A 15,000-nucleotide genomic window follows, 5' to 3' on the forward strand; every position below is an offset into this window, starting at 1 on the left:
GGGTCAGCCCGAAAAACCCGACGGGCCCTTTGGGTTCGGGCCGGGTTCGGGCCGAAAATATAAGCATATGGCTCGGGTCGGTTCGGTCCGCGGGCTCAATATTTTCCACCCAGTGAAAAAAAAATCAGTTCTGCTGTTTACCGTGAATCATGGCGAATTTCCCCTTGATGGGTCAGGAAAGCTATCTATCTATCTAGATATATGTAGGCCTGCGTAACGAAGGTCTGGCAGGCTGCTGCAGGCAACCTTGCGCAGTGCTTAATTTGTAAATCACAAGGTACCAGAACACAAAACAAACATCACATCACAGCGATGATGAGTTGGAAAGAGGTCCCGGAACGCACAGAAAAACTACATTGGCTACAATTACGCAAACTAATAAAAACGGGAAAAAAGTTCTTAGATGCAATTTTAACGATATTGAGTCCCATGTCAGCTCATGGAACCATACTTTTGTTTCTTAATACAAGGGACGGTTGGCAATCCAATGACTATTTTAAACAACAGCCATAGTAGGCCTAGCATATTAAATGCTGTAATGACAACAACCAATATTTTTAGTTTGATCGCTAACTTTATTGCTTAGTCTCAGCAAATGCAGTGCATGGAAATTATGTTTTCCCCATGAGGTGAAACGAAACCGAAGCGGTCTTCTACATAGGCTATACTAGAAAGGACAGTGGCTTTCCAATTAGGTTATCCTCTCCACGTATTCACACAACGTTGGCATATGCGTATTAAACGTTAAATCCACGCTTTGTTGGCGACTTTGTTGCATATAATTAGGCTAATCCGCATGTGCTGTTAAGATATGCCACTTCACTATTTAAATGGCTCGTGCACCGATGGTAAGCGAGCGGCAGCGAAGGTGCCGGTAGACTTGGCTTTTCACACTGACTGTCTGCTCGCGCTGCGGTCTGGTTGAAAATCCCCTCAGCAAATGTTTTATTTGGAGCGTGTAGGCCCTGTTTGAATGAAATATCACCTTGTCTTTGCTGTTTTCGTGCTCAAATTGACTTTTAAGCAACTGTCGGGTCTTGGGGCGCACACACATGCGGAGCGCTCGCCAGCCGAGGAAGATCTCATCCTCTCACCTAGGCAATCTGTCTTTTTTGCTACATGGCTGATCAATGCACCAACCGTAGCCCAGGTGCCACTAGAAATTAGTATGTCCAAAACCTTGTGTGCCGACCAAAATTGTATGAAACTTTTAAACAATGTTTGGCACAGCCAGGCTTTCCATCTCATCCACGCATAAGGAGGGAGGGGCAACTTTACGTAGCCTATTTAATCAGATACACGGGGTGGAAATGTAGTAAGCCTACATTTAGAAGTCAAAACAAAAGGTGGATAGATTGTTGTTGCCGTGAAGAGGCGGTTATTGAAATCGCGCTGTGGATGATTCTGCTTAAATAGCAAGAACGTTTCCCCATTTCATATTATGTTTCTATCGTGGAAAATATATTTTCACTAGGTTTTTAAGTGGGTTATGCAATTTACTGCACATAAGTGCCCTTAAAGACCCACCACAACCCGTCATTCTCCATAGGATAACGTGGGGAAACTCGACCCCCGACTTCGGGCCTCGGGCCCGGTTCGGTTAGATAATTCTAGTGATGTGTCGGGTAACATCGGGCTCGGGCTTTAAAAGCTACGGGCCGGGTAGGGTCGGGTTGACATTTTCAGGCCCGTTGAGAACTCTAATCTGGCATACAGGGCATTTTCCTGGCGGGTCAACTGTCCTCAGGGGTTGTTGTTGTTGCTTTGTTTTTTTTCCTCTTAGGGAATGGCCCACAATTTATAGAGTGTTACGGATTTGTGCATCACACTCAGTAAAATTGAAAGAAAAAATGTCTGCACACTTAAATCCTCTTTGTGCTCTTTTTAATAATTGGCCAATTATTAAAAAGAGCACAAAGAGGATTTAAGTGTGCAGACATTTTTTCTTTCAATTTTAAACAGTTTTTGTTTGTGTTTGGCACCTTTTAATCGAGAGTGCGGTGTGATCCGGCTAAACACAACATGCATCACACTCAGTAACACACGGCGCAGCAGCAGCAGTAGCCTAGCGAGACCATTCACGTACTTCCGGCCAAGGATTGTAGTATTATGGGATGGTCAGGACCAGGCTACAGCAGCAGTACTGTGACCAAAAAAATGGCCTGGGCACTTCAGACGTAGACACAGCCTCTATGTTTTCTGCCATATGGTGCAGTCTATTGCCTATATTATAGATGAATGAATGGGCTTCCTCATCTAAATCGTAGGTTGGTGTTTCAGCGAAGAAATAGAAAGAACAACAAAGCAATAGTATCGGGACTGGCGGCCACTGGGAAATGCCCTGCATGTCAGATTACCAGCTCAGCCCTGCCCTGCCTGCATGTGTGAGAGGCCGGTTTAAGACAAGAATGCCAGGGTCCCCCAGTCCAACTCTGGAAGGGCCTGCACTCACTCTCAGTAAGCCCTTGGGCAACGTTAAGCAAGTATGATGGAACGGAAGCCTTTGCTGAAATTCCAAAATAGTGCATTATTCATGAATATATGCACCATGGTCATTGGTTGGCTACAGTGTAATTTGCATGGGCGTACTACACATTTAACTATGGGGCTACTGCACCAGGGAGAAATTAAGTCTGTGAGGACTGAGTACAGTAAGACCAGTGGAAATGTCAACATGAAACGAGGAGTTGCGTGCGACTGGTTCCAACGGGTGTCAAAATCAAACGGAGCATTGTGATGGTTGTCTACCTGTCACCCTTTTCTAAACACCACTTCTATTCCAAAGGTCAAAAGGTCAGCGGTTATTATTTGCCATTTGCACATGAACCAGCAGTCCAGGCACATTGACATTTTTGCTCAGACCCAAAAAGCCCAACAAATCAAAACGAGTTACAGAGGTAGAGCAGGCTACTTTCGGTATCAAGTGTAAAGTATCCAATGATTAAGTCATATTTCAGGCCTCAAATAAATAAAATTTGGGGAATGAAACAAGAATTAGACTGTCCAGAGCCAGCTTCACCGCACATGTCCCTGATGCACCACAACTTTAGATTTAAAGGTGTAGTTAGTCAGTGTAAACCTATGTCCTCAGACTACCTTGTCAACTAAATATGAGAAACGATATACTGTATGTAAATACATATAAAATATACATGGAAATCTTATCATTATGAGGTTCTTGGCACATAAATTATATGCAAATGTCTTTAGGAATTCATCAATACAAAATCTATGCAACATACATAAATAATAATCTTACCAAAATGTAAGCAAATTCAAAAGAAATGTTGTTATGAGCAATCAGCAATGTATAGGGCCAAGCAGGGACATAGACCAGAGTTGCAATGGAGTTAGAATGAAAAATGGAATTAGATCATCGGGATGATTATTAACACAAAGTGTCCAAATATCAATGTTGGTCTAAGACATACTGTAGGACAGTTTCCTTTTTTTTGGATACTTTGCCATCAATTCCAATTGCATGTGGCACAGCAATGCATTAATTATAATAATTTTAATAATGAGGGTTTTTTTTCAAACTAATTAATATTCTATACAACATGCTGAAGATCACAGGTTACAGCATGTCAGCCTCATTCTCACAGACTACTGCACTGCTCTTGGAAATCATCTCCGGAGGAAACAAAAAATGCGCAATTCCGTTAAATAATCATGATTAATCAATTAATTATTGATCAAAATAACTTAATTATTGATCAAAATAAATAGTGAATAAATTGTCTTCTCCCACAAGCCCTTCATTTCATCTGCTCGTGTTCATTCTCTTGACGTGTTTGACAGAAGCTAACGACTACACAACCCAAGCTAGATGATAATGTATTGACGATGTGCTAACGTGGTGTCTGCTCTCCAGTTTGATGGCTAATTCTTTGCTGATCTACTCTTCTAATTATCTGTGTATCAATTAACAACTTCTCTCTTTGATAACACCCAACTCCTGATCATAATTCACCTAGGTTTGACAGATAGTCTCATCACCTGTAAGCAATTTTAAAGGATCATTGGTAGAATCACCAAATTACATACAGCGATGAAGATGTGTGCCCACCAAATCATTATTGTTCAACTATTTATCCACATGCTCTTCAAAGAGACCAAGACCTAGACAAATCTAATGCATTTAGTTGACGCTGCCTAAGCCATTATTTCAATTTAGACAAGCTCTGAACCGGTAACCCTTCCATCCCAAGGCCAACAACTGGGCCACAACAGTCCATTCAGTATATCAATCCACTGGCAGTGTACAGTATCTTAAGCTGAGGGTAATTCTGACAGGCAAGGTAAGGCAAGGCAAGGCAAATCCATTTGTGTAATGCATTTCATACACAATGGCAATTCAATGCACATAGCAAAAAATAAGACAAATAAAAGCAATACAAGCGCTTTGCGTCGAAGCCCCATCTTAGGGCAAAAACATCCTGCATGACGTCTATGCAGTCCATACAACATGTATATCTGTAGCGTATTGTTTCTCAGCGGGCTCTCTGTAGTCCCCCAGGGGCCTTGGGGAGTCTTAGGGGGGGCATTGAGAAAGATACAGCTGAAAGGCTCTGGTTTTTAGTTGCCATGGGGGGGGGGGGGGGGGTATGGGGGCAATAGTTTATTTTATTTTATTATTTAAAAAAAGTTTTTTGCCTTTATTTTTGACAGGATAGTAGAGGAAAGAAAGAAATGAGTGGGGAGAGAGAGACGAGGAAGAATCGGCAAATGACCAGGGCTGGAATCGAAATTTGTTTTTAATTTGTTTTCATACTAAGGAGGGGCGTTGGCAGGCTTATGATGAGGTTGCAGCTGGTTTCTGGTTCACTGATGTGTTGTGCTGATGAACCTTTGCCAGTCTCATTTCGTATATCACCATTAGAGCAGAATTGGTGTTGTTTAAACGCTGGAGGTTTTTGCAAATCAAGTATTCGATCTTACCGTGAAGACGTCCTGCGTGTCGTCCATGCAGTAGACGCGGATGCTGTACTCCAGTGTGGTGCAGTAGGCGGGCGCGAACAGCACCAGCTTCAGACGCTTGGCGGCGGCCATGTGCAGCGACTCCCCGACCAGCGCCAGGCGGCCCAGCTGCTCCGTGAACAGCCGGCACGTCTCGGCCTCCAGCTGGCAGTAGAAGGGCTCCGACACCAGCTCCTCGCCCATCACCAGCACGTCCTGAAGGGGAGGGAGGAGGAGAGGAGGAAAGGGTTGACGTTTATTTGAAAGGCATAGGGTTTATTTGACAATCATGGGTCATCAATTAGCATCAGCTGGCAGTATTAGGGCTCCAACACAAGCTCTTCCCCCATCGCCAATACATCCTGAAGAGGAAAGGGTTGAGGTTTAGATGCTGGTTACACATAATCAGAATTTTAAGAATGCGTATATTTGTTGTGTAACGACATGTGGAAAGAAATAAAAACACCATTATCGTGACAAGTGCACTTCAGCCTTTTAAATGGGATATGTTTTAAACCAGAGTTTTGAAATGCACATTCTAAAACTAAAGCGTTGTCAAAAATGTTCACATACGCGTAAACAGCTTGTACATTTATTTGAAAGTGATGGAGTTTATTTGACACACAGGATCATCCATTAGGATCCGCTGGCAGCAGAAGTGCTCCACCACCAGCTCCTCACCCATCACCAACACATCCTGATGGGAGGGAGGAAAGGAAGACAAGGCCACTGTTATAAATGTGCTGTTACCGGAATGGCAATGACCAAGTTACAATGTAGGCCCTGTGCACTGTCATAGTGGTACTATGGTAGTTATTTTTTTTCAATGAGTATAACAGCATTCCACCACTGGAATTGCATGTGATAAGGGGCTCCAGTTTATTTGAAAGGTATAACAGGTATACTAGAGTTCGCCTTTCACCTACCGGTACACGTTCTGACAAATGGAAGAGAGCGAAGAGTTGTTGTTTGTTTTTTTGCTAGGGATACGATTCGTTTGGCAGACACATGTGATGCTAAACCAATCAGGATCCATTAGGATCAATAAAGATCTTTGCCCATCAAGGATTATTGTTTATTTTGAGTGTCACATGTGATGGTGCCATCAATTAGGATCAATTAAGATGATCTGTTAGGATGATCTAGTATTCCCAATGCTGGAGAGTGAAGGGCTTAAGATCCACTATTCAATATTCAAAATGGACGATTTTAGAGTACATCAAAACCCATGGATTCGAGTACAAGCAAAATGTACATTTAACTCTACACATTCACACAATCCATGAAAACACAAACAAAAAAAACACAGGCACACACACTGCCAGTGAATCCTTATTGCAACCTCCCGCAACTCTTCCATTGCATGCAATGAAGCACAGATCCCCTATAGACCACGACAGGTATAGTAAGGTAATGCAGTGTAAGGAGTACATATATTTAATTAGTAGTGTCCATGTCCCCTGGGCCTAACGACCCCTCCACTGATCACGACATGGGCCATCCGGAGCGCTTCGTGTGTGGCAGTGAGGTCGGATGGGGTCATGTGACAGGGATCAAAGGTCACAAGGTTAGGGGATACGGCTTCATGGCATGTTTTTTAGCAGACGACAAATGGCCTTGTTTTATTTGCATATTCATGCCTTTTTTTATCACATATTAATTTTTCTTCTTGTCGCCGTGAAGCAAATGGCACGTACACTGATATATGGGCCTGCGGGGAGTTGTCCTTTCCTGGTCATTTGTCTGAGGCAATGTCACCCTCCCATCCCCCAAAAGGTCACCTGCTCTTTCATACACTAGTGGGAAATATCAGCAAATCTCCCAATCAAAATGCATGAAAACAGGAGTGTGTAGTATATACAGTCTCAGCATACAAATTCAGTTCGTGTGCAGCAGCACTCGCACAGAGAAACAAACACATTCTCTTTTTTTGTACGGGAAACGGAAATTGCTGTATTCAAAGATCTGAAACTCCTATGCACACACAGCCAGGTTCCAGGTGCTGGTGAAGTGCAGTCATTTGGAAATTGCTGTGTTCAGTATTGCGTGGAAGAGGGAGAAGAAAAAACAGCTATAATTTCTGACCATCAACCTAGGGCCCATATAAAACACAACAGTGTGGCATACTGTGTATGCTGTACGGTAATGTGTGCACTGCAGACAAAAAAACAACCACAATATCTGTGACCACCAAACCATGGCCCATATACCACACTACCATGGAGCACACACACACACACACACACACACACACACACACACACACACACACACACACACACACACACACACACACACACACACACACACACACACACACACACACACACACACACACACACACACACACACACACACACACACACACACACACACACACAATGTAATTGGGCTGATCTACTGCTGCACCACCACGCCTCTACCTCTCTCTCTCTCTCTCTCTCTCTCTCTCTCTCTCTCTCTCTCTCTCTCTCTCTCTCTCTCTCTCTCTCTCTCTCTCTCTCTCTCTCCCTCTCCCTCTCCCTCTCCCTCTCTCTCTCTCTCTCTCTCTCTCTCTCTCCCTCTCTCTCTCCATTCCCAACATCCGGCTTCCTACAGACAACATGAGCTCGTCTGATGCACACGCACCCTGTCGGCGGTCGAGATCCGATGAATTTATGATATGTGTTATTACAGACTGCGGGACTGACTATTAATTAAGATATGTGCGGTCACATCACAGACCGGGAAACCGGGCTCGGAGTGAAACGGATACCGATCGGCGGCGCCACGGTCCACGCAGTATAAACAGCTTTATTAATCAATTAGTTCCCCGGCTGTTGGCGTCGCCTCCCAATAATTGGCGACGGGGAAAAAGGAATAATTGCGAGTTTGCTGATCTTAGTAGCCTTGCAATTTGTTTTGGAATCTCACAGCACGGGGGGAGGGGAGGGGTGGACAGATGGAGAGGGAGAGAGAGAGAGAGAGAGAGAGAGAGAGAGAGAGAGAGAGAGAGAGAGAGAGAGAGAGAGAGAGAGAGAGAGAGAGAGAGAGAGAGAGAGAGAGAGAGAGAGAGAGAGAGAAGGAGGGGGAATAGAAGAGGATATAAGGAAAGAGAGTAAGAGAAAATGATAGAGAAACAGAAATTAAGGCAATAGAGAGATGAAACGAAGATATATAGCTGGTTGGAGAGGAAGAGAGGAACAGAGAGAGAGAGAGAGAGAGAGAGAGAGAGAGAGAGAGAGAGAGAAAGAGAGATGAGGCAGTGAGGGAATACAGGGGAGACAGACAGAAAGAGGTGGAATAGAAGAGGATAGGAATGAAAATAGAAAAACTGAAATGAGAGCAAGAGAGAGAGACGGCGACGAAGACATATATAGTATGGGGTTGGAAAGGAAGAGAGAGAGAGAGAGAGAGAGAGAGAGAGAGAGAGAGAGAGAGAGAGAGAGAGGGAGCATGAGAGAGACGAAGACATATAGTAAGGGGTTAGAAAGGACGAGAGGAACAGAGAGTGAGTGAGAGAGAGAGAGAGAGAGAGAGAGAGAGAGAGAGAGAGAGAGAGAGATAGAGCGAAGGAGAAACAACGATACACGAAGTGAGCGAGGCAGCAAGTGTGTGTGAGATAGAGAAAATGAGCTTGAGATCATGTGGTCTTGGCTGGTCTGATGTAAAGAAGTCCTCCACATCCCCAGAGGAAATACTTCTGGTGTGAACACCAGCGCGCGCGGGGGCATGAATCATATCCTGATATAACCGAGAGGGAGCCATAGCCGGGTGAGGCGGGTAGGCGCTGCGCAGCGTTTAAGGCGTAACGCTCCGAGAACGCTCCTGCGCTGCGTTTGATGGCCCCCCATCATCACGGACATCAGACAGGCACGCTCACACGCGGCCTGCTGGCTGGAATTTAATTGGGGCTGAATGAAAGGAGGAAGAAAAAAAAGAGAGAGAGAGAGAGAGAGATAGTGTGTGCGTGTGTAGCATGTGTGGGTGTGTGTGTGTGTGTGTGGGCGGGAGGGGGGATGGTGGGTTGTGCACTGGTGGGCTGTGTGTTCCTTAAAAGAGGATTCTCTTCAAAGAGATTTACATTTACTCCAGCCCCTGCCACCACACATCCTCCACCAACATCCTTTTCTCCCCACCCACCCCCCACCCCAAGACTTAAACACCCCAACTCCACCACTGCTGCCCCCCCCACAACCATACAAACTCCACCAATCTTTTCCCCACCCAACCCCACCTTGTCTACAACCCTCCCTTCTCAACCCATCCCCGACCACACCCCTGCCTTCATCCAGTTATCCAATCAACTGTCGTAAAACCTCCTCTCAAGCCATGCGTGCTCCCAGGGCACCCCTCCGCCAGGAAATTAAATCCCGGCGATCAATAAAAATCAGACACTATCTTCATCAATGAAATTACCATCGACACCAGCCCATTTACCGCACGGCCACAATGAAGTCTCATTTCATTTTTATTTTTGTCAGTGTCGCCGCATACTTATTTATTTTTACCGAGGCCGAATGCCGCTGAACATCACCCTGATCCCCCACCCCCACCCCACCCTGCTGGTCTGTGTCAAAAAAGACAAAAACAAAACAAAAACAAAATAAAAAACTCCTCACGTTCAATATCAACAAAGAAACAAATGGAGCTGGTGTTTTCTCCCGTGCTGCTTTTGCCCGTGCGGCTGTGTTGTGATTCTTTTTTTGTTGCCGGGCGCGTTTCGCATTTATCACGGCAACGTCGCATTAATTAGCCCGACCCCGACCTGCCACTGCTCTTTCTCTCCGGGACAAACTTTCATCCTTCTCTCTTTCTCCCCTCCTTTTCCTTCCATCTCCCTCTCTCTCTCTCTCTCTCTCTCTCTCTCTCTCTCTCTCTCTCTCTCTATCCGTCCTACTCTCCTCCCACTCTATCCCTCCCTCTCTCTACGTTTCACTCTCTTACACTTTCTCTCTCTTTCTCTCTCTCTCTCCATCTATCCAACTCTTCCTCGCACACTACATCTCCCCCCCTCTCCATCTCCCTCTCTCATTCTCTCTTTCCATCTCCTTCTCCCACATTCTCTCTTCGTCCACCTCTCCTCCTCCCACCTTACTCGTCCCTCCCTCTACCTCTCTCTTTTTCTCTCCCTCACACCCTCTCTCTCTTCTCTCCATCTCTCTCTCTCCTCTCCTCCTCTCTCCACATCTCCCCATCGCCTCCTCCTCACCTGCCTGCCTGGCCTGTCCAACCTGTGGGGCCCCTCCGGCTATATTTGGTCCTGCTGATGATTAAAAGTGCTCGTCTAACCCCGGCCGTAAGACAGGCCAATTCATCGTTGCCGACGCCCCATCGCTGCCACACCGAGGGGTCTGAATAATTTATGCGCGATATCGAACATGAAAGAGGACCTGCGCTGTGCTGTGCGGTGCTGCACACCCCCTACTTTCACCACGAGACCACCCCTCCACCACCACCCCCACACTATCCTTTCCTATCAACCATCAACACCCACCCACCACCCTACCACCTAATTTGGCTTCCTCTTCCGCATTCAGAATGGCATCCTGGGCTTGCCGTAGAGTATTATACACTGGTCACATAGTAGCCGAAGGCAAACGCTAACCACCAGCAGCAGCAAGAGGACACGGAGGAGGTGCACGGTGGAGATGGGAGATGAATAAAAAAGGGCAGGGGAAATAGATGCCTGCGAACCAGGAAGCAGCATCACAGAGGACAGGAAGAGACATGGAGGGTAGGGAAGAGAGAGAGAGAGAGAGAGAGAGAGAGAGAGAGAGAGAGAGAGAGAGAGAGAGAGAGAGAGAGAGAGAGAGAGAGAGAGAGAGAGAGAGAGACCTTTAAAAAGCCTTTTATTAACACCATTCAGCCATCATACATTAGCACAGTACAGCCACTGCCCAAAAGCAGACCAACACCCCCCCTATATGTTCATAATCAGCCCTCCGTCCCCCCCCAACCTCACACAACACACCTCCCACACACCAAACGTTTGAAAATTTCTCCAAATCATTGACCAAGTGATAATACAAGTATTCCACCTTGATGCGACTTTTAGCCATTCCCAAAAAACCCTCTAAACGGTCTACATACACCAGGTTCAGCATTTTCTGCTTGCGGATCAGCCAAATGAGAGAGAGAGAGACAGACAGAGACACAGACAGAGACAGACAGACAGACAGACAGACAGACAGACAGACACCCAGAGAGAAAGAGGCCGAGAGATCGACAGAGATTGAAAAACAGAGGGTGGAAAGACACAGAGGAAGAGCCACAGAGGGTGGTAACAGAGACACAAACAGAGAGATTTACATGCTAGCCTGCTATATGCAGTAGCTGGACTATAAACGAAAAAATCAATAAAGAAAAAAATACAGAAATACAGCGGAAGATAGAGAGTGAGAGAAAAAGAAGAGCTATGAAGAGTTAGGTAGAAAGATACACAGTACATGGAGAGCAAGGTGGTTAGCAGAGGTGGACAGGGCACAAGAAGAGAGCAGCATTATGAAAAGTGGAGATGAAGAAAGAAAAAAAGAAAGAAAGAAAGAAAGAAAGAAAGAAAGAAAGAAAGAAAGAAAGAAAGAAAGAAAGAAAGAAAGAGAAAAAAAGGAAAAAAGAAAGAGAAAGAAAAATAACAACACAGGAAGACATACATAATGAAAGGGGGTAAACAGGCAGGGGGGGGGTTGCAGAAGTGAAGTGTGAGAGACTGCTGTGTGAAGGGAAAAGAGTACAGGAGATAAGAGTGGGCTTGTTGAGCACTTAGCATTTGGCCATGTGGTGCACTGTGTCTGTACCGCACCCCTCACAGTGACTGAATAGTAATGGAGTAAATGACTTCCACACAAAGCAGCACGTCAGCAACTACATAAATGTGAAGGGAAAAAAATAAATACCAAGAGAGAGAGAGAAGTGAAGGCCCTTATAAATGATGAATGAACTGCACAACCAAACACTACTATGTGTGTATTTCTGTGTTTAGTGTGTGCATGTTTGATTCAATGTGTGTGTGTGTGTGTGTGTGTGTGTGTGTGTGTGTGTGTGTGTGTGTGTGTGTGTGTGTGTGTGTGTGTGTGTGTGTGTGTGTGTGTGTGTGTGTGTGTGTGTGTGTGTGTGTGTGTGTGTGTGTGTTCATATGTCTTTGTGTGTGTTCGTGTGCCTTTGTGCATGCCGTTTTTTGTGAGTGTCTGTGTGTACGCATGATTTATGTATGTGTATTTGTGCTTCTGTCTCTGTACATTTTTAAGTGTGTGTGTCCCAGGGCTTGACACTGGCACTAGCTAACCGGCCAAATGCTGGTAAAACTTGGCTGTGGCTAGTAGTACTTTCAGTGTCGCTAGCCAATTTGGCTGGCAGTTTATTCCTTGGTAACATACTCATCATAACCTTTATGCTGCTGTTTGCCCATTCTGTATCAATTATTTGTATTTAAGTTCAAAAAGACAAAAGCTCAGTAACTCTTCAGTTTCTATTTGCTTGATATACTTCCATGTACAAAGGTATACACTCATCTTGCTTTAGCACCTCATCTTCTGAGGTTAGACGTACACGTATCATGATAAAAAAACGATAGAAAATCAGTGGCTAGTGGAATACCTGAATGGCTAGTGACTCGGGAAAACCACTAGCCACAGTGGCCAGTGGGTGAAAAAGTTAATGTCAAGCCCTGGTGTGTGTGTGTGTGTGTGTGTGTGTGTGTGTGTGTGTGTGTGTGTGTGTGTGTGTGTGTGTGTGTGTGTGTGTGTGTGTGTGTGTGTGTGTGTGTGTGTGTGTGTGTGTGTGTGTGTGTGTGTGTGTGTGTGTGTGTGTGTGTGATGTGCATGTGTAGGTGTGTGCCAGCTTACTGTATGTGTGAAAGACGTGTGAGTGTTTGTATGTGTGATTGAAAAAACACACTGGTGTGTGTATGTGTGTGTGTGTGTGTGTGTGTGTGTGTGTGTGTGTGTGTGTGTGTGTGTGTATGTGTGTGTGTGTGTGTGTGTGTGTGTGTGATGTCAGGGAATTGTGCTTGCATTTGTGTTTGAGTGTGTGTGTGTGTGTGCATATGTGTGCATGTATTACATATTTTAACACATGTGATGGACACGTGCATGCATGTGCATAGAGAAGCCTGTGTGTACCAGCGCCTTCTCTAAAGTAATGCGTGTGTGAAAGCACATTTATTTCAGTGCAGCACATGTGTGTGAAAGCCTTTCTCTCCGCCTGTGGGTCAAATGAATGGATAGAGGTTCCCATCCTTCAACCAGTAACCTCAACCTAGACACCACCACCCTACCGCCCCCATCCCCGACCACACCCCTGCCTTCATCCAGTTATCCAATCAACTGTCGTAAAACCTCCTCGCAAGCCATGCGTGCTCCCAGGGCACCCCTCCGCCAGGAAATTAAATCTTGGCGATCAATAAAAATCAGACACTATCTTCATCAATGAAATTAGCATCGACACCAGCCCATTTACCGCACGGCCACAATGAAGTCTCATTTCATTTTTATTTTTGTCAGTGTCGCCGCATACTTATTTATTTTTATCGAGGCCGAATGCCACTGAACGTCACCCTTATCCCCCACCCCCACCCCTCACCCCACCCTGCTGGTCTCTGCCTGTGGGTCAAATGAATGGATAGAGGTTCCCATCCTTCAAGCAGGAACCTCAACCTAGACACCCTCCTCTGCACACCCCCTGCTTTGCCTGGTTCACACGAGACCACATTGTTTTCTAGAAACATTGAGATTTTGGGGGGCATACGCCGCTTATCAATTAATCGTAAGTCGATCGATAAGGCTATCAACTAATGATTAATGAATTAACCGATAATTTGCATCCCTACAAGAGAGATCTGGGGCCTCATTTATAAAACTTTGCGGAAGAAATGCGCCAAAAGATGGCGCACGCACGAAACTCAGGATGTGCGTGCGCAAGAAAATATTCAGATTTATAAAGCATGGCGCACGCACGTTCCACGTCGATTTCCCTTTATAAATCCCAACTGACTCTGAAGTTGCGGCAAATGTGCGCACCTGTGGACACACCCATAATGATCTATGAATATTCAGTGAAACGCCCAAAATGAATATTTATATCTGTGGACGGCGTGCGGAAAGCAGACGAGATAGCCTATTTACCACATGTGGAGCAAACAGTTTTATTAGATAGGCCTAGAGAACGTTGGGCAAAGTGGAGCGGTTAAGTTTGGAAAGTCGTACAAAAATAAAACCTCGAATTGCAGCATGTGGATGGTTATGTTGACAAAAATCACGCTATACCAGAAGTAAAAAATAAATAAAATAAGGATGGCATGGACATGAACCTGCCAAGTCATGGACATGTAGTATTAATTGAGTTGTGAACAAAGGGAAAAATAGCTGCGTCAAGGAAACATCTCACATGGCATGTCCCCATGTGAAATTCACCGGTAGAAAATCTATTCGCTGTCTCATCGCACCTCATATGCACCGGGTTTAAACTTTTTTCAACAATTGCCGTTGGTCACTGCGCGCAGCTGTCTGCTTCCAGTTCAAAGCGACGCCCCAACTGTCGATCGACATATCCACAGACAGCATGACATATGGGCATTTTCTAGTCTGTATTTATTAAATGTGTGTATTATAAACGTACATTATCAGTGTATAAGGCCAGCTGTCAAATGCACACCTCTGCGTCTTTGATGACGAATAACCGCATGGAAAAGAAATTACATGCACCCAGAGAAACGAAGCTGTCCATTAGTATGGCACTTGCGCTTGCCTGTATGGCTGAGAAAATCAACCATTACAGATGCACTTGGGACTCGAGCAAATGATTCTGCAACTGTCTTAAATGTTGACGTAATCCCTTGCAGACTCGGAACACTTTATAGCCTACCGATACGATTATAGCCTGATACTGGAAAGGACCGTGGTTATTGTTAATAAAATGTAGGGTATTTCCAAATTTAAAATTTGAAGCGTCTATTACTTCCTTACAAAACATGCATGTGGCTATGGATAGGCCAGGTAGGCCTACTTATTATTTTCCACCATTACCAAACAACAAACAACCGCGTTTTCGTTGCGAACTGGATTA

General features: G+C 45.1%; 1 protein-coding gene across 1 annotated transcript in view; it reads right to left on the bottom strand.

Annotated features, from left to right (window-relative positions):
• unc5a (unc-5 netrin receptor A) overlaps positions 1–15,000 on the bottom strand; it is a 302,233-nt gene that overhangs the window by 43,654 nt on the left and 243,579 nt on the right. Inside the window, exon 12 of the mRNA XM_063189423.1 lies at positions 4,942–5,175. Within this exon, the coding sequence (XP_063045493.1) occupies positions 4,942–5,175 (234 nt within the window). The remainder of the gene's footprint in view (positions 1–4,941; positions 5,176–15,000) is intronic.

Source organism: Engraulis encrasicolus, chromosome 23, assembly GCF_034702125.1.
Source record: "Engraulis encrasicolus isolate BLACKSEA-1 chromosome 23, IST_EnEncr_1.0, whole genome shotgun sequence".
In the NCBI taxonomy this organism is placed as follows: domain Eukaryota; kingdom Metazoa; phylum Chordata; class Actinopteri; order Clupeiformes; family Engraulidae; genus Engraulis; species Engraulis encrasicolus.